This window comes from Centrocercus urophasianus, unplaced genomic scaffold (assembly GCF_019232065.1).
Source record: "Centrocercus urophasianus isolate 14NV4802_14NV808 unplaced genomic scaffold, USGS_Curo_1.0 seq_12, whole genome shotgun sequence".
Taxonomy (NCBI): Eukaryota; Metazoa; Chordata; class Aves; order Galliformes; family Phasianidae; genus Centrocercus; species Centrocercus urophasianus.
In genome coordinates, this window is record NW_024884364.1 from 42,441,410 (window position 1) to 42,467,863 (window position 26,454).

The 26,454-nt window shown below is 39.1% G+C and overlaps 1 protein-coding gene across 1 annotated transcript in view; it reads right to left on the minus strand.

Moving 5' to 3' along the window:
• CNKSR2 (connector enhancer of kinase suppressor of Ras 2) overlaps positions 1–26,454 on the minus strand; it is a 191,008-nt gene that overhangs the window by 7,866 nt on the left and 156,688 nt on the right. The window contains exons 17-19 of the mRNA XM_042810178.1: positions 23,341–23,408; positions 18,038–18,138; positions 15,837–16,383 (exon numbers count right to left, since the gene is read on the minus strand). Coding sequence (XP_042666112.1) covers positions 15,837–16,383; positions 18,038–18,138; positions 23,341–23,408 — 716 coding nt within the window. The remainder of the gene's footprint in view (positions 1–15,836; positions 16,384–18,037; positions 18,139–23,340; positions 23,409–26,454) is intronic.

The window sequence follows — 26,454 nt, forward strand, 5'->3', positions numbered from 1 at the left end:
TCAAATCAAATTCTGACAACTTCCCATTCCTGTCTGGTTGTGCTACAGTTAACAGAGGCATTGCATTCTCTCTCCTCATGCATTAATATGTATTTGATGATTAACTCAGCTTGCCTGCCTATTGCCAGGCAAGTCACATGGTTCTGCTCCAACTGTTTTTGATTCAGTCAGGTCTCTTCCAGTCTCCAGGAAAACCGTATTCAGCAAAACAAAACAAAACGAAACAAAACAAAAAACAAAAAACCACATTATCAGACCTAAACCCTCTGAGATATACTGCACAAAATTAGCATATATAAAGAAATTCCTGCTAGATACCTTGCCTCTAATGCACCTGGTTTCTGTAAAGACATGCCAGAAATCTCCTGTCCTGTTTTAAAGGAATGATTCAGCTACTTTCTCAGAGGTTACAATGCCCTGAAAGCCCATCGGATCAATGCAGCAGTTAGCTGCTTGCTTTGCAGCAGTGAATTCAGTACCTACTTGGGAACATAAAATGAAGAATTAATGATAACATTTTTCACATCTGGTGGATACTGGAAGGATGAATTTTCATCTAGTGATTTATTTATTTAAATGAGAATAATTTTCTAACTAAAAAGCTTACACGTAAAGGTTTTATGTAAGGTATCCTTATGGCAAGCCAAACATTGCTATGTTTTTTGCTTATAATTGCTTGCATGTTTTTAACATACAAGAGCTATTTGCAGAAGTGCTCTGTTTTCTTTCTTAAGTACATCTTAAGACTATTATCTTCCAAAAATGCACTCACCAGTGTAATTAGAGGAAATCATAGCTGAACAGGGATTTCACTGGGCTCCTCTTACAGGAGTCAAATGCTGAAAATGTCAGAAGTCTCCCAGTGTATTTCTACTTTAAAGATAGCAACAAATAACACATTTTAAATTACTTTAAATCCCTGAACGTGCTACAGTGAATATTACTCCTTTAATAGCAACCCTTCACGCTTGCTAAGGAAGTAATTCTATGCAGAAAAAAGCAAAATAATCAAAGGAACCTTTCATCAAATCATCTTTGTACTCAAGCTCCTGGTTCATTCAAAAAAGCACAAGGCAGCCATTTATGGCAAAGTGGAGGTGGGGGAAAGTAGACAGGGTAGGGCACAACGCACTCAGTGAAGAAGGGCAGAGTCCTGCTCCTGCCTCCCACCCTCATCAGTGGGGTCTGGAGGATCCCTGCTATCCTCCTGCAGTCATGGAACATCTCACATGGCCTACTGGCACAGCCACACTGGCACCCATGTACAAGTTCCACTTTTCCTGCAAAAGCTCTTTTAGCCAGCACTTCACAAAAGCTTTGGAGATGTCAAAAATGTTGTTCTTTATCAAGAGCATGAAAATAATATTCCAATGACTTTTAACTGGAAATTAGAGGGCTGTTTTATTAACTGCATTGCTGCACTTGTTTCCTGGTGTCCAATCAGAGATTTCAGGTTATAAGAAGGGAAAATAGCCCTGGAAAGGGAACCAGCTTATAACTGACTTCTTATTAATTCTCCTATGGACTGCAAAGCCACAACTGCAGAATATTTTTTAATGATTTTGAAGCAACTTCCTCAAAATCAGAGAACTTGGGATATTTGGCTTCTTCTGAGTAAAATACAGAAAGACAAGGCATAACACATTAAAATATTACATGGTAATATGTCATATACTGAAGGATTTATGCTGTTCTAGCCTTCTCGTCTGAAAAAGCAGTGAACAGGAGAGATGTGAGCAGGTAAGATTACTGGTGGTATGAAAGGTTTTTCCTGCAAGGTGCAACTGAACAGTCTGAAACTGTTTAAAACTTGATTCAGTCTAAAACTGTTTAAAACTTGATCCTTAAAGACAAAAAAATATAAGAAATCTATACAATTAGGAGCACATACATGCAGTAGGTAAACAGAGAAAAAGGTTGATCATTGCCTCTTTCATTACTGGGAACATTTGAAAGTTTGGGTGGAAAATTCAAAACTAACCAAAAGGGAAGCTTTTCTCTCCAACCTGTAAGTCAGACAACTCCTTTTCACCATGTGATATGGCTAAAAGTATACCTAATTTCAAAAGCAGTAAAACTACTTGATGAACTGGATGGAAGAATGACCCATCAAGAGCTACAAGCAAGAGGCTTTTAACTCTTCCCGAGAAAAATGCTTTAGGCACTATTCAAGGCAGGTTGTTGAAATGTGAAAATGAAACTTGGGGCTCAAAACTCTACAGCTGCACTTCAGAAGCAACCACCTGCAGGGTTTTTGTTTGTTTATTTTTAACTGAAAATAGCTAAGAGTCTGAGATCTGGTACAGAATTTCACAAATCAACGTTTGGTCAATTTTTACGGAGCCCACATCTGCTGTGTAGAATGGGAAAGTTAATCCTCAAGACAAAATAGCAAAAAACACGAGCTTAGTGAGTTCTTAATTCTGCAAGGATTACTTTTTCTTTTTTTCTCTTTTTTTTTTTTGAAGTAGAAAGTAAACAAGAAAGTGACCTTGCTTGTGTCTGATATATTAAAGTTTTTACTGTTGTTACACAGGTAAAAAAGTTCAGTGTGTACTATAAGATGCATTTATTTTAAAACTCTGTAGGAAAGTAAGAATTCTAAATTTAATTTCCCTATGAGAAAGAACACAGGAAGGTAGGAATGGACAAGAGGGTGTTTTTTTTCTGTTTGCATTACTGTTTTGAGGGGCACCATATCAGCACAACTACTGGTAAGGAAATAAAAGTTGATGGCTACAATTTACATAACTGGACTCAGAAAATTTTCTCCACGAATGCTGAAATACGGTAAGCACATGGCCATATACTTTTGATCATTTATAATGGAGCTATCTACAGCAACTGCTAAATATGAACAACTGCAAGCTGAAGAAATAATAATGACAATATATGAAACAAGATTATGCCTTCCTCTTTTAAAATATCTACTCCATTTCAATGTGGTACAGATGAGTAAGTCACCTGAAGAAAATGTCTCACCAGAGGCCTCTACTCATGGTTTTCAAAGACATGAGTTAAGGGAGCACTATGAGAAAGTTTATGACCTCATCATGAGGTTATGCTGGATTATCCTCCTTGGAGGATAACTTGGGCTGAGGAAATAGTTTGATGCGATGGCGCAGCTCACTGGAATGTGGTCCCAACATAAAGAACATTCACTTGAATCACCTGTGCAGCATGCTAAGCTGTGAACAAAGGCAAACACTGCACAATTGCATTTATAGTAGATTTTCTTGTAAGAGAAATGTGTTATTATCAAGCCAAAATGTTCTTAAAATAGGTTTTCTAATCAGGGAAAAGATTCATAAGACCATCGTTTTCTAGTCTTCAGCCTCTTGCCTCCATCTCACCCAGTACTGCGTTTTACCTGCTCTTCCTCAGGCTCCCTGGTGTTTCCTCTGTTCTCAACAAGCACTACAGATCATGGCATGTGAAAAGTAGCTGTTTCCTATCTTGTTATGTAGTTAAGCTAATCCTCTGCCACTGTGATGGGGCCTGCTTTTCTTTCTTTGTTCATCTGCTTACTCTGAGCAACCTCATCTCCCTCAGTGTTCTGAGGAATAGTGATGCTCAGGAACATGCACAGTGTCCAGGTAGCGGTGCTAGAAGCACCAAATCTGAGTGAAATATTAAATCTCTCCTTCTGCTTCTGTTCTCCTCTGAGTAGGCATCCATAGGTGTCCCCTGGCTCTGAGGGACAGTGCTGGTTGCTCATGGCCTTCTATCTGCAGCCTCAGCCTCTTATATGAAGCCTCCTCTAAAGGTCAGAAACAATATAATTGATAAAGAAATAAAACTAATCAAATGCTATTTTCTAAAGTGACTTAAAACCTGCCTTGTCTTTCAAGAGACTTTTGTATTCTCGATATAAATCCCACAATCTTGTTTAGCCACAACATGCACAAGCATAGAAAATCAGCCTTTCAGGATGGAGGAAGGCAAGAGGGTAGCTGACATTTTTGATTTTCCTTAACTGTGAAAAACATATCCAAATTGTGAGTCTCACTTCTTCACTGTATGAAAACATGAAAGTTCCTTCCACTTTCAAAAACTTATTAAAAAATGAGCTGAACCAAAAATTTCCGCGTTCCTTTAAACAAGAGTTCCCAACAAAAATAACACGTCCTGTTTATCCCTCCTTTTACAATATAGATATTCTGCACATACTTTATAGACTGTGAAAAATGTTCATACAATCAAATGTCTTGACTGACTAGAGCTTGCCAAGATACATAGATATGTGTATGAGATTCATGATGTCTTCTATGAGGTGCCCACACATGTGGAACTTATTAAGGAGGGACTACATAGTATTAAAAAGCAGAGTGAGCAGAGAACTTAGAAACCATCTTTTTTTTTTTTTTTAATGCATAATGAAGTACATTCAAAAATGCATTTTCTGTTTGTTTTATATTTTATTCCTCATAATTCCTTTCTTAAAGCATTGTCAAAATTCTGAGATTTAAATTTTGGAGTGGAGGCGACTGAGGAAGCATTGCACTAAATGCCAAAATCAGGACAGTAACACTGGGCAAGGCAAACAAAGTCCTCAGTGACGCACAATATAAACAAAATGCCCTTGGAAAGCTTTAGAGGGAACGTAAAATTTAAAGTGGATTTTTCCTAGTCTCTTTTACAAAGCCAGGAACAAAAGTGCTCTTCCATCTTCTGAAAAGACAGAAGCTAGCTACTTTAGGTGCCCCTTAAACCATTACATTAAAGTTAGATTTTATACTGTGCAAGTCTACAAATGTGCTTATTTTGACTGTAAACTAAACTTGAAAATAAAATCAATTTTACTAATTAAAAGTTGAAAACGAATGTCAAATTACATTGTAATAAGGAGGAAAGAAGCAGAATTTTTAGAATAACCAGCTTAAAGCTTTTTATAGATCAAGTATGATTTTCATATTGGATTTCAAGTGTTGATTTCAAGCGTTGACATTAGTACAGTAAAAATATTACTTTCACACCAAACGTACAGGCTATTAAATTTATGTGAATTCTAAAACAGATGTTGCTATTTTTACCAGAGGAAAATAATTTTTTAGGTCTCATATTCACCAATTCTCATGTAGTCTATAGTGACTACTTCGCACACACTAGAAATGCTGTGCTAGTTGGAAGAAGCCAACTGCAGTGAGCCCCTTGTATTCTGAGCCATGTCTGCCACTGCTGTGTGCAAGTAAATTGCAGGGGCCCCCTCAAACCAGCTGACTGCACCCCAAATTTGACTTTCATTTCACCTAGAACTGAATTTGCAATGATCCCTAATGAGTTTTATTACTTATTTAGCCTCGATGAGTAATGAGATCAAAGTAAACTATCCTCCCTATCCAAGCATTCCCAGGGGTTTTCCAGAGCAAAATTTTTCCCCTCTGTCTTGCAGGCTCCACTCCCCACTATGGGAAATAGAATCACAGAATTAAGGTTGAAAAAGAATACAAAGACCAACCTCAACTGATCCCCACCATGCCCACTAATCACATCCCTCAGTGCCACATCCACGCAGTTTTTGAATGCCTTCAGGGACAGTGACTCCACCACCTCCTTGGGCAACCTGTTCCAATGCCTCATCACTTTTTTCACTCAATTTTTTTTTAATATGTAAACTGAAAATTCCCCCCCCCCCCCCCAATGCAACTTGAAGCCATTCCCTCTAGTTATTTTACTGTTATGTGGAAAAGGCTGACTGGCACTTCGCTACAACCTCCTTTCAGGCAGCTGTAAAATCAATCCTCATGCAGCCCAAAGCAAGCACTGCCTATCTGCTGCAAGTGCCAGTCCAAAAGATCTGAACGTAAGATGGTCCCTAAAGCTCTTCCTGTACTCAGAGGAAAAATCAGCACACCCAGTGAGTAATGTTTGTGCTTTATTTTGGATGCCAGTTTCTCCCCTATAACAGGAATCCAAGTTCAGCTCAGCTTTGGTCAAAAATCATACCCTGTGTACAGGTCTCGGCATATTACTGTCTGATCTTTGCTCACCCCTGAATTTAGAAGCAGGAAAAATCTCTCTCGTGAGGCTTGTTTAATTTCAACTCCTCGATTCCTGTAAATCTTTACTGGATTAAATCAATATGTCAAAAACAGGCAGAAATATGTTTTTAAGTCAAAGATTTTTGGCAGCACTTCTCATTTTCTAATGATAACTCAAATACATTTAAACAAATCAGTGGCGATATTTAGTATTTTGAAAGGCCAAATTTTATGCTTCAGTAATCCAAAAGAGAAGAAATAATAAGCTGTTATAATTTGGTGTTAGAAGTACTCAACCCGTGGAGGCAGAAAATAACCATCCTATTTAATATGCAGCCATTTTCTTATGTAAATACTGCAAAATTCTGCAGAGAACTTTTTTCATATTTCGCATATGACATCATATTACTTAATATCATTGCACTTGATGCTGTGATATGGGAGTGTTAAGTCATCAACAAGATCCAAACTCACAAAGTGTGGCCAAAAAGGAGGCAAACTATCTTCCAGCTTTTTAACAACAATTTTTCAAAACAAAATTAGGAACCTATTTTTTTAATATTTAATGAGACTTGAGATCTTTGCAAAATTGTCTGATTGCAAGACTTTTCTTTCTTTCATTTTTTCCCAAGTAAAGTACTATCTTATCATGACATTTATTTCACAAGAACTGCTTGATATTGAAAAACAACAGGAAAACTTGAAAATAAACCCCATATGATTAGTATAAACTCTGAGCATTAAGTTCTCTGGAGACTGAATAAATTCCCATCTGACAAAAGGATGAGCCTTCACTTCCCACTCATCTCCAGGTAACATCCCCCTTTGCTATTCAGACGCAGAATGGGTATAACACACAGCTCCATCTTTTGTTTCCAGAAGTTCAGCTCCCAGAAGTGAGCAGCATGAGGTACCCCAGGTAGCCAGGGTGTCCCCTCTGATGGCAAGAATAAAGCCCAAGCAGAAGGGGTAACCTGAGTCTTGCTGCTAGCAAAGAAGGCTGTGCTTTGTGGGGTTTTCTCAAGCACATCCTGCTGCCGAGATTTTACTAATTATATGGATGGTGGAATAGAGCAAACCTATTACAATCTACAAACAGGAAAGTGGGAGGAAACATTTGCACTGGATATAAGTAAAGTTTTTTTACAGTAAGGATAGTTAGGCACAGGTTGCCTAAAGAGGTGGTGGGTGGCCTATCCCAGGGCAGGCTGGATGGGAATGTGAGCACTCTGACGTAGCTGTAGGTGCCCCTGTTAACTGCCATGGAGTTGGACCAGATGGCATTAAAGGACCCTTTCCAAATCAAATGAGAGTGTGATTTCTCATAGGACTGTCATAGAAGTCGGAATGACTTTTGGAGGGGATGAAATCCCCTTGCCAAGCTTCATGTAACAGTATGGTAAATGATATACTAAAAGACACAGAACTTGGCAAGCACCAGGTTAGTCTGCAAGGCATTTATTTTCTCTAGTCAGGATGTTAGTTTTACAAGCTGTCATGTTTGTTTGTTGGTTGGTTTTAGCTCAATTAGATATTTTAAATCACCTGAGGTGTTTATCCACTTGAGCTACTTAGTGTGGATTTGTGACAAGCACAGGAAGAAGCGGCTTTCATTAAGGTATGAAAAATAGCAGTCAAGCAGAAAAGCTTATCTAGCACACTGCACAACACAGAGTGAAATGTGAAGTACTGTACAGCTGCAAAGTACAGTGTCTAAAACACGCAGGGTGAAGCAATCTTCCTGGTGTTAGCCAGGTGCTTTACATCCAGATTAAGCCCTGGAACACGCTGCCCGTAGAGGCTGTGGAGTCTCCTTCTCTGGAGATATTCAAAACCTTCCTGGGCATTTTCCTGTATAACCTACTGTAGGGAACCTTCTTTAGCAGGCAGGTTTGGGGTGGGTAATCTCCAGAGGTCCATTTCAACCCTATGTCTCTATAATCATATGGATGCTGCCTTCTCAGGTGAGGTAGGGCAGCTGGGAAAATCAGTTATATTCAGCATGATTGGCCAAAAGCCTACTAAATAGTAAGTGGGCCAAAAGTGAGATCAGTCTTCATAACATCTTTCAGCCTAAATAACAGCTGCTGTGATCGAGCAGCTTTGTTTTCCATGCAATAATGACTGGAAAAAACTACGCTTAAATTATAAAGGGAACAATTTAATATCTATTAGGAGAAGGAATAAATTCCTCTTCAATACAGAAAAGAAGAGAAGCACTGTCTGGAGGGAATGAAGAAGACCCACTACTTGAGGATACTTAAGGATGGATGCAGTAGGCATAACAGCTCTAGATCTGAAGTACAGATAACCCCTCAAAATCTCAAAATCAATTCCAGCCCACTGGCTCTGAAGCTTGCACAGCATACTTATAGTTCCACCAGAGCCTTCAGAGAGTCCAAGGTTTCAGCCTACGTATGCTACTTTCTTGTGGTGGAAAGGGTTAGGAAACAATTCCCACATAGAGATTAAGATGCTACAACACAAGCATTTATTGCTGTTTTAGCTGTCCAAACAAGGACAGACAAGGAAGTTGCACAGAGCGAGCAAACAGGACACAAGATCTTTAGATCTGTCATCCTCTGCAGCAGCGCAGATAGAGGCTAAAAGGAGGAATTTCAGCCAAATACTAGGCTAAGACACTAAAAGTGAAAAAACTACACTGCAACATTTATTTTATAGGCTTCTATAGAATCACAGAATTGCTCAGTTGGAAAAGACCTTAAAGATCATGGAGTGCAACCACAACCTAACCATACTACTCTAACTCTAACAACCGCCTGCTAAATCATGTCCCTGAGCACCACATCCAAATGGTTTTTAAACACATCCAGAAATGGTGACTCTATCCACGATGACCTTCATCTTAATTCTAAGAACCCAGAGAACTTCTGTCATAAAAAAAACTGATTTAAACAAAATTGCTTTGTAACAATTTGCTTATGCCAGCGTCTCTTTTCCAAGATTATAGCAAGATGCTGACTGCTCACACTGAGAACCCCATCCCTGCAGATTCTAATATCTCATCTTGCTTCCCACAACTGACAGTAATTAAATGAGAAAGCATATTTACATAGCGACACTACAGAAGTTCAGCACGCTAACAGTCTCATAAAACTACATCCTTCCTATGTTCTCCCAGGCAGTAATGACTCAGGTTCTTCCCTGCATATGTTTAACAGTTGCCTTGAAAGAACCTGAGAGCCACAACCAGCAGATGGTGGCACCTGGAGATGTAATAAATACGTTCTCCCAGACCTACTGATAGGAGTGTCATATTCTTCTGACTTGATTGCAGAAAGAGTTTCAGCTTGGAGAAGTGCATTTTAAAATTATGCATTTCAAAAGAACATTCTCCTTGCACACAATAACTGGCTAACTTGTTTCACTGCAGTATATGCTTTCTTTGTCTTTCAAAACTTCCAGGCTGGGCCAAGTGCCTCTTGAATTTCTAAGAGAAACTATCACAAGTCAGCAAAAATCCCACTGAAAAAAACCAGTTTCCTCACATTTTCTGCAGTGGTCAAATCTATGTGCATCTCCAAAATGGTTTTCAGAGATCTCACAATAAGATTTATGTAAATAATTAAAATTAGTTTTTCACATTGGAAATGAATATAGGTATCGATTTAAGGATAGGAGCCCTCCCCTGTTAGTGGGAAACTACGCGGTAATTGAAAAATGGTCTGTTTTTCATTTTGCACACAAAATAATTTCTAAAAACTTACATAGCCTCATTTACAAAATGTATGTTATGTTTTAAGATGTAAGCTCGTTTGACATAAGGGAAAGCACAAAAAGAAGGATTTTTAAAAATATTATTATCGAATAAACAATCACATATCCTTCAGTATGGTGAGCAGCGGGAATTTGGGTGTTTGGACTGTCTTCCCTGCATGACACATCAAGTGGTCTGCCAGGTACAAGTCATCTTTTCCAGCCTCAGAAAGGGAAGGGACATTAGCTTCTTTACCTCAGGAAACAAAAAAGTTAAAGGCAAACCACAGGTTTCTCCTTGAAAGAGGACTGATGCATAAAATGGAAAAAAAAAAAAAAAAAAAAGCTAAAGTATATTATCATGCGCATAGACTTCTCCTCTTCAACCCAAAATGACAGTGCCTCTGGTAGCATGTCTCTTGACAGCCACCAGCTTCGTAACATAACTGAGGATTCTTTGCTAGGAAAGTACACTGTAAGAACGGCCATGCAAGAAATTCTCATCTCTATTTCTTTTGCTTGTAAAAATCTATATGCTTCAAGAAAAATCAGATGACCTTTGTTGGCAATGATGCCCACAGCAATTAAAATAAAAGTAAGAGTAGGAAAATGTCTAATAACGTTTCTGTTTCTGAACTCCACCTCTCCTTTGCATTTTTAGTAGCACGAGCCATGGAAATCAATTAAAATTAAAAAGTGGCAACAGCACATTCGTGGGTAGAATGCATTCACATTTAAAAAGTCTAATGGGCATAAAAACTAAACTACTTTTATTTTTGTTGAGAGGCAGTATCGCTTTCTGAAGTGCTACCCAATAAATGATTCAACATTTGGCTTTCAAACACTGCAGATGATTTTTCCCCCCTCCTACTGAAACTTAAATTCACAGTGTTTTTGTTTAGAATACAAAAACACTTGTGTAGTAGGGTTTCTTTTGCTTGTGAGAATTAGGAAAGCTTTTTTCTGGTTTTTTTTTTTTTTTTTTTTTTTTTTTTTTTTTTTTTTTTTTTTTTTAATTATTTTAATAAAGTTTACATTTTGAATTAAAGAAGATTCACAGGAAACTTAGTCCTGGTACTTGTCTATCTAAGTTGGTTTTTGTATCAGTATACTTTTAAATATAATAAGTAGTATAATACATACTTTGTACGTACAACTGAACATGCACACACAGAAGATAATTGAGCAGCTCTCATTTAGGCTGACTTTTTTTCCCCACATATGTACCTGCTTCTGGATGCTTACAGAAATTTCTATTCAGATAAACATGGAGCTTAAAACTTAACAAAGATAAAAACATTTAGCTATACATATAGGCTAGGTTATCAATGATGCTCTCTCCCCACTGATTAATTTTTGAATGTAACAGCCCTTTTGTCTCTCTGGATCCTATGATGAATGAAGCACTAAACGTTCTAGATAAAAGTAAGAAAAACAGTATTGTACAGAAGATACAAGCTGCTCCACTGAACATTTTGTGTGCAACACATTAGCTTTGAAAATAGGGTTGGAAAGTAACCCAATGTCAGCCACTGACATGTCTACCTTTCCACTTTCCTTCCTGCCTGAAACAGCAAGCCACTGATGGAAATTTCCCTCTGGAGATATCAACTACCCATACCAACACCCCACTGGCTAGCCATTTACAGCATAAACTAAAAGACATAAGACTTCAAGTTTTAATACAACTCTGTGGTATTTTATCCTGGCTCATTCTGAGTGCCCAGCAGCTCTACCAGCTGGGTGCTGGCACCGGGTGGCACAGCAGGGAGAAGCATGGGCACACAGATTGGTGCCAGGGGGACAGCTCATGCTGGAATCATGAATGAAAAGCCCAGTTGCAAATACACAGCTTAGAAAAAGCATCCTTTTTCCTTCATTTCAGTGTCTGAGTATACACAGGCTGAGCTGCTCAAAAGGATGCTGAGAAGAAAAACCAGCAACCCAGCCCTGGCAAATGCTCTGGTTTGTACATGACTGATGGTGAATGTATTAAGTTAGAATAACATCCTCCTTAGTGTCCCAGAGGGTGCTGCACTTTGTGCAATTTTCCAGCCTCAAAAGGAATATTTCTAATGTGAAACATGACCTGTCATCTCTCATAGCCCTGCTTACTTTAGACGTGCTAGCAGGCATGCACACCTTTACTGACCTGAGAAATTCCAGAGGGGAAAATATAGTATCTTAATGGCTTCTCCCTTGCCTGTTGGTGAAGATAAAACTAACTAGGTGGGGTCATATGACAGGGCACTACTAATGGTATCCTGTTTAATGGAAAGGGGCAAACCATCCTATTAATTGCAGACACACATCAGCAACAGCTCCAGCATGTACAATCCAGTCTTTATGCATTACTCATCCTAACTCCCACATTTCCCTGCCAAAGTAAAACGATACCCTATCCAAAAGGCAGAGAAGTAAAAGCAAGAAGTGCTGCATATTTCACAGTTTTGGCTGGGGCTGTTCAGCCTGGAGAAGAGAAGGCTCCGCGGAGACACGATAGCGGCCTTTCAGTATATAAAGGGTGGGCTGTAAGAAAGAAGGAGATGAACTCTTTAGCAGGGTTTGTGATGACAGGACAAGGGGAAGAGGTTTCAAACTAAGATAGAGGAGATTTAGACTGGGTATAAGAAATTGTTTTTTTACATTAGTCTCCCACTGACACTATTGCTCCTGCCCTGTTTTAGGAGGTAGCACAGAAGGTGATGGTTTCTTTAAAGAGAGGTCAGTGGGTCCACACCAGTTACACACTTCAGAGCTAGTAGCTGCTTCTCTTCAGCGCTGACCCTAGAGACATCCCTGTTCCTTCCCTACAGATCACAGATGCCTATCAAATGAAAGAGATTCCACTGAGTAACAATCATCTGCCAAGAAGATCTTAGGTGCTCTTTGGCATTAAGTCATGAAACAAACAGAGAGTGAGGATGATGGTAGGGCCTGGGGAGGGGGTGGCAGTGATGTGATGCACAGCTCTTTCATTCTGCTCACTGCAGCTACCAGAAGGCAAACATGGAAAGGCACACATCCTTCACAACTGCACCATGGAAATGCAATGCAGAGGGGCCAGGCCTCTTACGTGCTCTTTATGCGCAGCTATTTCACAGCATCAAAGCACGAGGGCACATTTGGTGCTGTTTGCCATTTTCATGGTCTCAGGAAAAACCACACAAACACAAATACCCCACAAGAGAATCTTCTTAAATTACAAAGCAAGAGACCATTTCTGGACAGTGTCTGTACCAAACATCTAAACGACTGAGACAAAAGTCACTTAGGGAAATAGAATAACCAAAAATTAGCCTTTAAGTGTTAATGTGATATCATGAGACAAAAAGAAGCAACTGAACAACACACAAAAGTTACGTCCCAATGGATAAGCACAGGAAAGGACAACACACATTTTTAGTTTACCGTGATATATCTAGGCATTACAGCAGGGGCTGGTACGCAGCACTATTTGCAGTGTCAGTACATTCTTGCAGTATTTATTTAGTGCACATAGCATTGATTAATAGAGAGTAGGTTCTCAGCTGCTGCAAATCAGTGTAGGTTTTGTAGAAAGTCAACAGAACCATGCAAATTATAGCACCCAAAGACAGCATCTGACAGAAAGCTTGGAGCTCCTAATGTGTGTGGTGACTGTTTGAAAACATCTTTGGGATAGAAGCAGAAAACACAGGACTGCATTTCACTGTTTGGTTGAAACTCAGGAGGCTTTAAAAGTGGGAAAGGAATAAAAAAAAGCTGAGAAAACAAAGTTTTGGCAATGACATCTGACTCATACAGCAGCAAGCACGAAGGCGCTGTATTCCTTGTCTCACACAAATAGCAAGAGGAATGGTTAAGCTCTGAAACACAGACATGTATACACAGGAAAACATAGAGCCATCCAAGAGTTTAGAACTATGTCAGGATCACAAAAGTGCAAGGCAAATAAATACATGTGAAAGGTTTGTTTGATACCACATCGGGAAGCCTGAAGGAGAGGCTAAAACCTCTCCCAACAGGGAGGATTCCCCTCCCCACCAGCTGCAAGTTTTTATGTTCCCAGACCAGCGGAGGTGTGGGGCCAATCCTGTCAGCACACTCAGCAGTCACAAGCAAATCTTGTTCCTCTCAGCCCAGAAATTTAGATTTTGCACCTCAGAGCACCACTTGCATGCAGTCCCTCCTGCCTTTTATACTGGTAACCATGCTAGAAAAAGCCAGTGTTGCAAACAGAACATAGTAGCCATAGCAACAAGCAATTTGGCACCTAAACTTTTCAACAGACTAAACAGAATTTTCTCTCTGTTTTTATAATTTCATGGTCAGTAACTCACCATGAACACTTTAGTTGTCTAGCTGGTCATTAATGTCTCAAAACCAATCTCCTGCTAATGCTTCAACCATGAAAACCTTCTCACTTAAAGAAAAATAAAAGTGTGTGTACGTAGGGAAACTGCTTGAAAATTAATTTTTTTCCTCCTTTTTTTGTAAATTTGTAGAGAAATGTGGAGGAGAGCCCAAGTTCTGGCCTGCTAATCCAAACACAAGCCCTTTATTAGTATTGCACGCTATAAAACCTGTTACACCCGGGACTCTAAAGGATTAAAAATTGATGTCTAAAGCACATGACATCTTAGGCTGTGCAATAGGATCCCTGAATAATGCCCAACAGAACAGGCACTGCTGGGAAGTCTCCTTGCTCTTTTCCAGTTCCAGTGGCTGCAAGAAATATTTTTATTTTAAAAAATCTTATTGCCACCAGTAAAAAGCCATTTGAAAATCAAAATTGAAGACTAAAAATAGGACACCATATTCTGCCCATCTGATGAAATTTAACCTTGTTAATTGGAGAGCTTCATTTCACAGTCTGTAAGAGTCTAATATTACCCTAATGAATATATGGATTTTTTGGAAAGTGTAATGCATGAATGCAATTGAAATAATGCCTTTTCTCCCTTTTATGGCACCAGACTTTGTATCTGCAGAAGAAATCACTGTTTTCTCCAAGGCAAGAATTTGTGCAGTCTAGAATCTATTAACCAAAAAGGGAAAATGGAAAACAGTTCATCTCTCCCATGGAGACTAAATAATGCCCATACGAACTTTAATGCTCAAGATGGTGCTAACTTCAATGAATTAACTTAGGCAGGCAGTTAATTATCCAAAACTTTCGCTACCCTTTCCTATCTCTTTACCATTTTTACCCTTCCTTACTACAGTGAAAAATCTGAAGGAATAAGATCACCGCACCTCTGAGAGCTTCAGAGGTCATCCTTGCCACTTTCCTTGCTGCTGCAGAAACTTCATCATAGCACAACCCCTCAATGCATGGAAGCAGGCTTTGTTGACAGAGTGAACAACTTGGGTGCAAACTGAACTTTGCTAGCAACGCACGCTGAGAAGCCCCATAAATGACAGTGAAGACAGAGCATGAAACAGACACAGAAATGTGTTTACGTGTTCAGGAGGAGCAGGGACCTTCATTCTCTATTTATTTAGAATATTTTTGACAAGTAGCACAAATATCTATGGAGTTGATGCACCATGTAAGAGGCAGTTACTCAATTTTAGGATGCTTTGTTTTTAAACCCCGCTGGTTAAATAGATATTCTTATTTTATTTTAGTTTATTTATTCCTCACAAGGTGAGGGATTGGGGAACATACACTGTTCTTTGAATTCCTGCAGGTTCTGAGCTGTCCTGTGACCTGTTCTCCTGGACACCACACAGTCACAACCTGACCCTGCAACTCCAGGGTTTACTGAGTGTTTTTTACAACCTGGAGAGAGGCTGACTGGAAAATTGGACTAAGCATGTCCTGCCTGACACATACTTGTGTCAGTGGGGGAGAATACTGTGCAAGGGGAAAGAAAGCAAGGAAGCAACATCCATTTATGACTGAGAAACACTATTAGGGTACAGCTGCTGACCAGCCAATGGGGAAGCATCTGGGGCTCTTGACAGATCATGCAGCACTCTGTCAAGACTGTTAAGCCTCATACATATGGTTGATTAAAGAGATATAAAACAAAGAGAACCTGGTAAAATATGGGAGATGGTGGAAGACTTTTTTAATAGTTAAAGGGAAAAACAACCACTACATAACACAAACAGGGCTGCCGAAAAGCCACAGAAATATCCCATACTTACTTTTATCTTCCTGGTTTTCTTCTGCTGCTTTGACTTCCTCCTCCTCCTCCTCCTCTTCCTCTTCCACCTCCTTTTGCTGCACTTCCTCGTGGTGATCAGTGGCTCCCACCGAAAGGCTCTGGCAGCAGTGGTTGAAGCCACTGTCTCGTGGCAGCGTGAAGCTCCTGGGCTTGCCTCCATTCCCGTTCAGCACTTGCATCCGCTCCCCTTCCACGAGTGGGAAGGGGCCGTAGTGGTCTTGCAGGTGGCACTTCTGGGTGGGCAAGGTGGACTGCCGCCGGTGCTCAGGGGACACCACGGCCGTCTCAGAGAACACCGAGTCCTCCAGCGGCAGCGTCTGCAAGTAGTGAAGTCCTGAGCTGGTCAGTGGCGTCTCGATGAGGTCCTGCCAGGAGCGCCTCTGGCTCGCTGTCTTGCGCACCGGTGAGTCGGTGACACTCCCCGCCGCCTCTGGGCGGAACTCCTCGTGTGATGACTGAGACTGGGAGGTCTCTGTGGAGGAGAGGCGGCTGTGCTTTGGCTCCACGTAGGGACTGGTGCAACTCATCTGCAACAGAGCAAGCTTCAGATCAGTGGAGACTGCGGCCTACCCCTAACAGCAATCATATACTGCTTTTTTGAAAGAGTGGTCAGGCACTGGAATGGGCTGCCCAGGGAGGTGGTGGAGTCACCGACCCTGGAGCTGTTCAAGGAACAGTTGGACACTGTATTAAGGGACATGGTTTAGTGAGTACTATTGGTGATAGGTGGGTGGTTGGACTGGATGATCTTAAAGGTCTTTTCCAACCTTGGTGATTCTGTGATTCTGTTGTTACTGATGGCCCCCATTTTGGTAATGACCCTGCACACACACTGATATGCACTCCTACAGAATGTCCCTGTAGAATAGGGACATAGAAGAGGCCCACTCAATTATTTTTTCAGAAAACTTTGTCAAATAGGGCTTTGTGAAGGACACAGGAGAGATGGAATATCTCCCCTACAAGGACGGGTTGAGAGACCTGGGCCTGTACAGTGTGGAGAAGACTCCAAGGAGACCTTTCAGTATCTAAAAGGGGGGCTTATAAAAAAGAAGGGGATGGAGGCTTTAGCAGGATGTTTTGTGATAGGAAGGGGAAATGGCTTTGAACTAAAAGAGGGGAGATTTAGTTTGCATAATATGAAAAAGGTTTTTTACTATAAGGATAGTAAAGCACTGCAGCAGGTTGGATGCCCCGTCCCTGGGGACATTCAAGGTCAGGCTGGATGGGGCTCTGAGCACCTGATTTAGCTGTAGGTGTCCCTATTCAATGCAGGGGAGTTGGAATTGATGCCCTTTAAAGATCTTTTCCAACTCAAATGATTATGATACACTTGGCCCATCAATACTATCTTAAAATTGCAATCCAAATGCCTGCTATCATCCTATCTTGCTAAAAATTACTTTGGAAACACGTTTGCAGAGCTTCAGTACATTTCAAAGCTCTGTGGCTTTGGAAAACGTCTTGCATGCAAATTAAATATCACAAACACTTTCCACAAACTCAACCAAGTTTTCAATTGACATTTTTGTATTTTTTAAAATTATATTGAAGGTGCTTTAGTAATGTCTGAATATATGGACATGAAAATTAAAATTTCCAATGAAGAATAAATTAGAAGATCACTCACTAGGGCTTAAACAATAACTGCTTAAAGAAGGAAATAACGACTAGACCTCCTTTTGCTCTCTTTTGTAGATAAACCTACTTTTTCACAAGCAACAAAACCGCTGTTGGCCATACAAAATAACATTTTTATGTTGGCATTTCTCTGGAAGTGTAGTTTGTTACTGTAATGCTTCACAGCACAACTGTTGTACCTTAGAAAAGAATCTGTTACTAGGGTATTACATTTTGTCAAAGAAGATGGTAAGTGGGATGTGAGCAATTACATGGATGAGTAGGGGTCTATCACGAATTAAGAAGAGGAAGATTTCTGTAACTTAATTCATGTTTGTACAATGAGTAGGATTATACATGTGTTCTCTACACACCAGTGCAAATGGCAAGGATGGTTCTTGAAGCTAGCAATGCATTGTACTTAAGAAATAGTTTATGCCCAGTACTGGCTTAAAAAATATACTGGAGTGCAGTGTTTGCAAGCACATGGTTCTGATCATTAGAGTTCTTGAAAGTGACTTTGTGTGGCCATTCCAGATTAGGCAGTTGCAGGTGACTTACCGAAGGAGGCCGTGGGTATGTATCATACGGGGGTGGTGGGCTGTCTTGTTTGGGTGTCGATGGAGTGTCAGCCTCCTCCTTATCACTCTCACTCCAGTAATCTACAAGTTACATACACATCAGGTCAAAAGCTACCAAGACATTTTGATAAGTTTCTATATCAGAAAACTTGTTTTCATAAAAACAACTAGAAATTCCTTCATAGATATTACTGAGAGTTAAATATCACTGAACGTTGACTCTCTATATGCTAGCTGCTGTAATTTGGAAATGTTTTAACATAAGGAGGAAAAATTTAAAACATTGGGTGTATTTTGTCTCATTTCCCACCACAGAGAAATTAACCAACAACCTGTGAATGTCCCACTGATATAACTCTTGTACACACCTTATAAATACAACGTGCATACAGAATATACATGGTGCAATAAGATTTTCAAATATTTGCTGTATAATCAAAATAATTATGAATGTACATATATTGGCTGGAAATTACAGAAAGTATTTTTTGAATGGAAAAGATGAAAGCAATTTTCAGAAGTCTTATTGGCTGCAAATAACATTAACAAATTTAATCAATACCAACTAGCAAATCAAGCAAGTAGCGGTTAGTGCTTGGACGAATAATCAGTGTTATTTTTATCATCATTTTCTACACTACCAGTTACCCAAGGTTTTCAATTAAATTTCTGATAAGGCAGAAAAACTTCATATAACACCTTCATTATAAAATAGCTGCTATCCTATTACCCAAGCAAGGTAAAGGTGGTTTGTTAAGGAAGAATGTGACAATTATATTTAAGCACAGAACTGTAAAAGATGGGTGAAAGAAAGTACAAAGGACACATCAATTTTGGATTAAATTTAATGGGATATGAGGCTTCCTTTTTATTTGATATCAAGTCTTAGCCAAGTCTGTTTCATATTGGGAACTGGAGTAAATGACTTTTAACAGTCTCTTCCAACTCAAATGATTCTATGATTCTATGATATTTTTGGTAACTTACTCAAGAAGGAAAACACATGTAAGAACGTACAACATGATAATTCTATTTATTCTGTGGCAATTACTTTTGAAGCAGAAGAGGATGCAATTAAATAGACAACAGATCTTAATGTTCCATAAAAAAAGAAAACTAACTGCTGACTCAGATCCAGACGGATGGTCTTTATGTTTCTATACGTTGTAAGACTGATGCAAATGTTTGTGTTGCCACTTTGTTCCTGACTGCACTACCCTCTAGTATTTGGGTAAGCCACTATACCACAGGACAAGTTTATTTCATGCTATTCACAGACAATTTCCACTTTACATGTTCAAGGAACTGTGTAACTTACTATTTTATATTTAATAGGAGAAAAAGGTTTACTATCTGAACTATCTAACCAAAGGAATGGGTTGAATTTTTCCAAGTTAGCACAACATATAATTTTGGCTTTAATGATTTTTGTTACCAACATGATCATGATTAAAAATCTACTGTACCTAATCTTATTCAAGATTTAAAGTTAAAAAAAATTATCTTAAGATGAAACCATTGTGAAATAGTTGTCTCTAAAATTCTTTATCTTTTCAGGCTATGGTACTTGAGGAGTGTGCAGCCATATCCATCTATTTATTCTTTAGAAGTAATAACTTCTCTTTTGTGAATCTGGGTTTCTTGAATTGCCTCATGCAAGCTTATAGCTGAGAGGTTCTCTTCAAGTAGTGTAAGAAATAAATAGTATAAATAATTTTTATCATGGCAATGAAATAAAGAAAAAAAAACCTAATTTCAAATGTCCCTGTCTGCAGACATCTCAAAATAATTCATCACTGGTTGGGAAGAAGACAACATCAGAACAAATGGTTAAGACATTTTCTTTTTCCTTGTTTCCAGCAACTCAGAAAACCTCAAAATACTGGCACGTAAATATGTTTGTTCCCATTATAGCAAAACCTAGTGGAGCTACTTCTTGTGAGAGGCCTGTCAGAGCTATTTCACTCACTGTGATTTCTGCAGCCTTGGAGCTCGTCTATTTATTCTGGAAGTAAAATCTAGCATTCTCAGTGCAGTTTCCAATTTTGGCTAAAAATACAAAAAAAGTTCTTCCTGTCAAAACCATAAAATACTGTATGATTGTGCTTTTGGGCACCTTACCTCAACTAGGAAATTGTGTTGGCAACTTTCTGTATTTGCCTACAAAAAAATCTGCAATTATAGGGGCCAACTTTCAGGTGAAATGAATGAAAATAGCTTCCATCAGATTTAAAAAAATGTTCTCTTTTTGGCAAGTGAGACATTACAGTCTATCTAAAATGTGTGTAATGGCATCGAATGGTTGCCATATTTCTCTCTGCAGATTTTGTCCAATTTAGCAACAGACATGTTCAAAGCATTAGCCATATCTTGAAAGCTTTCTGAATGAACAAGAGACTGTATGTGATACAAGTAAGATAAAATTGACCTGCCATTTTCCAGTTAAAGCTTTTCTATTTAGATAAGCGAGTCCTTTTGTTTCTCTAACTTTCTATGACTGGAAAGCATGTAACTTCTCCATCCAAGAAAGTCCCTTGCCTTATTGCTAGCATTCATTGTATTTAATATGGAAAGCTGATGGTATTTTTATAAGACTGTTCTGCACAGAATGTGACATTTTCTCCAGCAATACACCCACAGTTTAGTGATTCGTGCATCTCTAAAGCACTTGAAATATATTTATACACTTTAGATTCAGAACTGTTCAACTCTTAATTGAAACAAGTTTGACAACTACTGTTGAATTGTTTCAGAAGCATTCTAAAGCTTTCCTGCAAGGGGCTGAACTGACAAAAGACCTTTTGTGAAATTAAATATGTAGATGACAATTGCTACAGTCACTGAATATAGAAAAATCCAGCTTCACAGTTTCTTTAATTTCAAAAACACTTGAAGTGATAGAGAAGCTTTACATTGTTAACTCGATGCCTCTGCTAATTAGGGGCACAGCTCAGCTGTTTAACAGCCCTTGCTCTGGGAGCCAAGGATAAGCAGCAGAGGCATAAAAGCTCTGTGCTGCAGCAAAAGGGGAATGTGATGCTGATTCCCTTCATAAACACAAATACGGAGCATAAAGCGGATATAACATTCCCTACCTCCATACAATGAATCAATTTGAGTAAATGGCATTAGAGTGGAAATAAAGAGCTCCCTCAGTGCTTGGGATATAATTTCAGCAGTAAGTGGAGTCTCACTGATGATCTTCAACAGGGAGCCATTTTAATAATAGGCAACATGAGGCCTGAATACACTGATCTCATGTCTAAGAAAGGGATCATCTGCAATTATTCAGCAACTGCTTGGTAGGAAAAAAATTTCTCCACATCCATCTGGATTTATAAAAGCGCACTATTTCTGCAGTGTGCACTTGGGCAGTGTTAGTATAACTATTCTTACACTTTTTCCTTTATCATCCCACATGTTATTGTAATTCTACTGCCAACTTCCTTTCTATAGAAGCTTCAGTTTGGCTCTGGATGTTGACATGGAGGATTTCCCTGAAAACTCCAAGATTCAGTTTGTTTGTTTGTGGCCTCTTCAAGCAGTGATGGATGGTATAGTTTCCTCTAAAATGGTTATTGCTGTATGACATGGGAAATACAGATTCCCAAGAAGGTTTTGGTTTGGTGAAGCACTGAGAAAATGACTGGAGTGGCAGTGAGCGCAGCATGTCTCCTGGGCTGTGTGAATGCAGAGGACCTGGTATGATGAGTGATGTGGTGTGCACAGACAATAACAGACCACACCAGGAGATGGGCAGCACTCCTACAGTAAGCAGCTGCATTTGCTGGAAGGTATAATTAGAAACAAGGCAGCAGCAGGTACAACCTAGTTATCTGAGGGAAAGGCTGAACACCCACAAATCTTCCCTCCCACACTGCTACCATCAAAACACGTCTCAATGCTGTAAGCCACTGATCTTCAACAGCACCTCTAGGGTGCTCTGTAGTAAGACAATCACGATATGAATTAAGGCCATTTCCTAACATCTCTTCATCTTCTGCCACTACTGCATATCTTACCCCATTGATGTTTGCACCTGCCTAGTAAACTCCTCCTTGTTTCTCAATAGGCAATGAAGTCTTTTGCGTGGTGTCTCCCAGGAGGGAGACATGGCTAATGCCAGAAGGACATGGCTAAGGCTGTTGTTACATAGGCTGGTACAGAACCAAGATTTTGGGGGGCAAGGGGAACATCACATGGCTAATTTTGAAGCCTAGCGAACATCTTCTGAATACAAATTCTCCCTGAAAAATGGCTAGAAATGGAGTTTTTGTAAAGAAAAGACTGCATTAAATACATTGCTGCTGCAGCGCTAGCTACATGCTTTTCAGAACAAAAGTTAGAGCTTCACTGATGAAGGCTGAGAAGCCACAGAATTAGAATGTGGTATTCTGACTTTGGAGGCAGCAGGTAGACAGGCACTCAGATGAGTTCTTGCTCATTCTGAACACTGTCATTGTCTGGTGCCTGCAGCTAGATACACCTGTAAAAAAGAGTAAGAACTGAGATGCCAAATGCTTTCCAGACCAGTCTGTTGGATATAAATGCTTCTGTGAATCTTTGCCACTGGCAATTTGACAAAACAACCTGCCCAACACAATGGATCCTGCTGGCCAACATGATTTCTACTGCAGCAAACTAAAACAAAGTGACTCGTTTTAAATTTGCTACTTTCATAAAGCTATGAAATACTAGACGTAAAAAATAAAAAATGATGTAAGTCTACAACTCCAAATGAAGAGTTCACTGAAAAGGCAACAGGGCTCTACCACGCACCTTAATATAGCAAAATCAGTAGTAATCACCACTACACTTAATGGCCTTAAAATTAAGTCTTTCAGGGAAATCCAATTTTGTCAGCAGATTTCAGAGGAATGTTTTTGTTCTAGAGATCAATTTCATGCATTCCTACTCCTGTAAATTCAAATACCAAATGACAATGTTTTCAATTTTTTTTTTTTTAGTCTACAGATTCTTAAGTTTGTTCTGATGGGGGAGCACATACCTGGGCACCACATATCTGAGACTACTGGCAGTAAATTTGCTGCTTTTATCTACTTTTGCAGCATTCAAAGAAATAATCCAAGGGTACATGGATCAGAATCTGAAGGAGCTAATCAAAAACCCCAAGAGAAAGAATTTGCTACTGCAACAACAGTGAAACTCATTTGAGAATTGCTCTCAGCTGATGAGAATGAGGCCTGATACACAGCAGGGAAAAAAGAGCAGATGAACTTGTTATAAGAGCTGACAGTAGAAACCAAAATAATAACACATTACCTTGCTCTTGCTTGATTCTCTCCCTTTCTGCATAGCCAGCAGCAAGCATGTTAATTCTGTTTAGCCATCTGAAATAATATTAAAAGAGCAGTGATACTGATCCAGAATGTTAAATTATGGTGCACCTCTACAACAAACAAAAGCATGAGCATCTGAAGGAGATTCAGAATAATGTTATTTTTCATATTAAACAGCTGTTTTCTTTGATAGTTTTACTCAGGTAGCCTCCAAAGATCTATAATTACGCTGTTCAAAAAACTGTTTTTACAGCATAGATCTTGCTTCAAATAGAAAACCATGTATGATGTCAAACATCTGTAAAACACAGGATTTGGAGATAACCACAGAGCTATTAAGTCTGCTGCTCACAGATACACCATCACATCACTACTCCTGCTGTTCTGATTTCTTAAGAATAAACACCACTTTTCAGAAATTTAAGCAATACTTTAAGGCTTGAATAGGCAATGTAGCAGAGGAACAGAGCAGAAATCCGCTGTCAAAAGAACAGGCTCCATGCTAAACAGACAGTGAAGCTTAATTATGCCATTATGTGTTTTGGGGCTTACCTATAGTGCCACAAAGAGAAGGAGGCATACCAGAATTCACTTTTGCGCTTGTGTCAGAGAAGCAGAGAGAGGAAAGGCAGTTGCCTCAATGCAATTCACATCTAAGGTTTTCTCCTCAACTCAGACTTGAAAAAAGGCTTCCATGAGCTGCACGAATTAATAATGAACTACTGCAGTTCTCTTCTAGCAGAGCAGTCATTGTGAGGCGTACATTCAGCTGCCCGTACCAATGCTTTCCTTCAACCTCCCCTCTTCCCCCGTGTGGCTCTCAGTGTATTCATTATCCGACCACTTACACTAAATCAGTTTCTCCATCGATGAAGCTTTAAAAGCACATGACAACCTTCTACGGTTGTCCATTCCATATTAAACCTGGAATTGCTTATTCCAGCCATCCCACAGTCAGGATGACAGACTTTGTTTGCCAAGCTAGTGAGCAGCTTGCAATTTTACTGCTAGTGTTGGTAGAGAGATAAGTGAAGTCAGTTTTGTATTTTCTTCAGAAATGTGTTTCAGAAAACTGTGCCTGAGGGGTTTTATTTGCACAGTGCACACATGGAAACAGCATATATTATTTTCTCAGCAAGAGAGGCCTTTCTGAGACCTTTTTAACCCCTCCTGCATGCCTACCTTTGAGAAACTTTTGTGCACGGAAAGTAGGCATAAGATCATAAAATACCTTGAAATAAATATCTCCTTGAAATAAATTTCTCCAACTGCCCCTCCCAAAATAGTGACCAGTGGGCAGTGATGTATTATCTGTAAATTATGCTAATAGTCCAGAAGTCATTATGTATTGGTAAGGATGCTAGAGATCTGCTTCTGAAGTGATTACAGCATACTTCATATTAGCTTATAATCAACATTTCTGCCAGAATGATAGAGAAGCTGAAGATGAGACAAAATTTCAGTCGTACTTGTTAGGAAGTGCCAAGCATTTATAAAAAGTCAGAGGCACATGGAGGCAGAGAGTCAACAAATTGTGCATCAGATGATTATTGCACATTTTCGTGGCAGAAAAAGTGATCCCTTTCCAAAACAATCCCTTAGGTTAACTCTCCTGATTCAAGAAGGCTTTCTTTGGAGAACAAAGCTCAGACCTTATCACCACGCACGGCAGTCAACATGAAACAACCACCTACTGAATCTCTTGGAATAGATCTGCTGACCACAACATAATAGGTAAGATAACTACGGGAGTTATCCAGTTGAGAAATTTCATTTCATCCTAAACATAAGATAGCATTTTGTACATGTACAGTTAGTGAGGCAATCAGCTACATTAACAAAGAGTTAATTGACAGTCGATTGATATTGGTTGTAGCTATAGCGGATAACTCCAGAAAATTTCTGGATAAATTTCTGATAAATATAATGTGATGATAACCCAGGAGCTGTATACCGGTCTAAAGGAGAGACAGCTGACTGACTTCACATTTAATAATTTTGTTGTTCATGATTTGTGTCACCTACAATGCCAGTGGCCAAGTGACAAGGTGTGATACAGTTGTAGAGTTAATAACAATGGCTTTTGAGTGGTTTGCTAGTTCAGAGATTAAGAGAATGGCGTTGACTTCTGCAGATTTTCTAATATATGTCCATTAAAGATTCATTGGATACAGTTAGAAGAACGTGTTCAGTTAGAAAATCATTATTTTGATTTAACGTGGCTAGAGTTTACTCCAAGTTAGGGTCATATGAGAAATCTATCACATTGGGCTTGTATCACAGGGATTTGTAAAGATCTCTGGAAGAACAAAAGAAGAGTAAAAAATACCTGCTTTAAACAACATAAGGGACAAAAGTATCAAGTGTACAGTTATATAAGAACTCAATATAAATATTAAAACATACAATAAAAACCCACTTGAAAGTCATCTGCAAAACTTGGTCAAGGGAAGATTTTAATCTCCTTTCCCTACATTGTGCTGTGTCTTAATAACCACTGTAGTTTTCGCAAGGGCAAGAAGCCAAGAAAATATTCCCTCCTTACTGCAAGTGCAGCTTTAGAGTTTTTGTGAGAAGTCTGTTATTGTTAGCTGTGACAATAATAGTTAAAATAGTTACAGTAAGTAACATTGGTACTTGCAGCAATCATCTAAGTTTGCTTTCTTCCTTTTCTGTTTTTAAATCTTTTTAAGAATAGGACATGTACATTTCCCCTCAGTATTTAATTAAAACAATTTCATGACTCACACTAGAAGTAGATAAAAATATTTCTATAGATCTGAAACTTTCGTAAGAAAGAATGCACTGTATTGGCATTCTCACAGAATAGTAGGAAACAATTTCTTATCTCAAGCTCCAAATACATGCAATGCTTGTAGTCAAATTTAGTTTAGGGTGTCAAATTCTCCTTAATCATAAAGCTCAAGGATGAGGATGAACTAGCTATATGGGAGTATGGGCACCATACAATGTATATAAGCAATCAACTGCATTTCAACTAGAATGAAGAGATCTGTAGGTGATACTTGCAAAAATTTAGAGGTCATCTTCATACACCTAGAGACATTCTCATGTGCTAACACTACAAACTGACTTG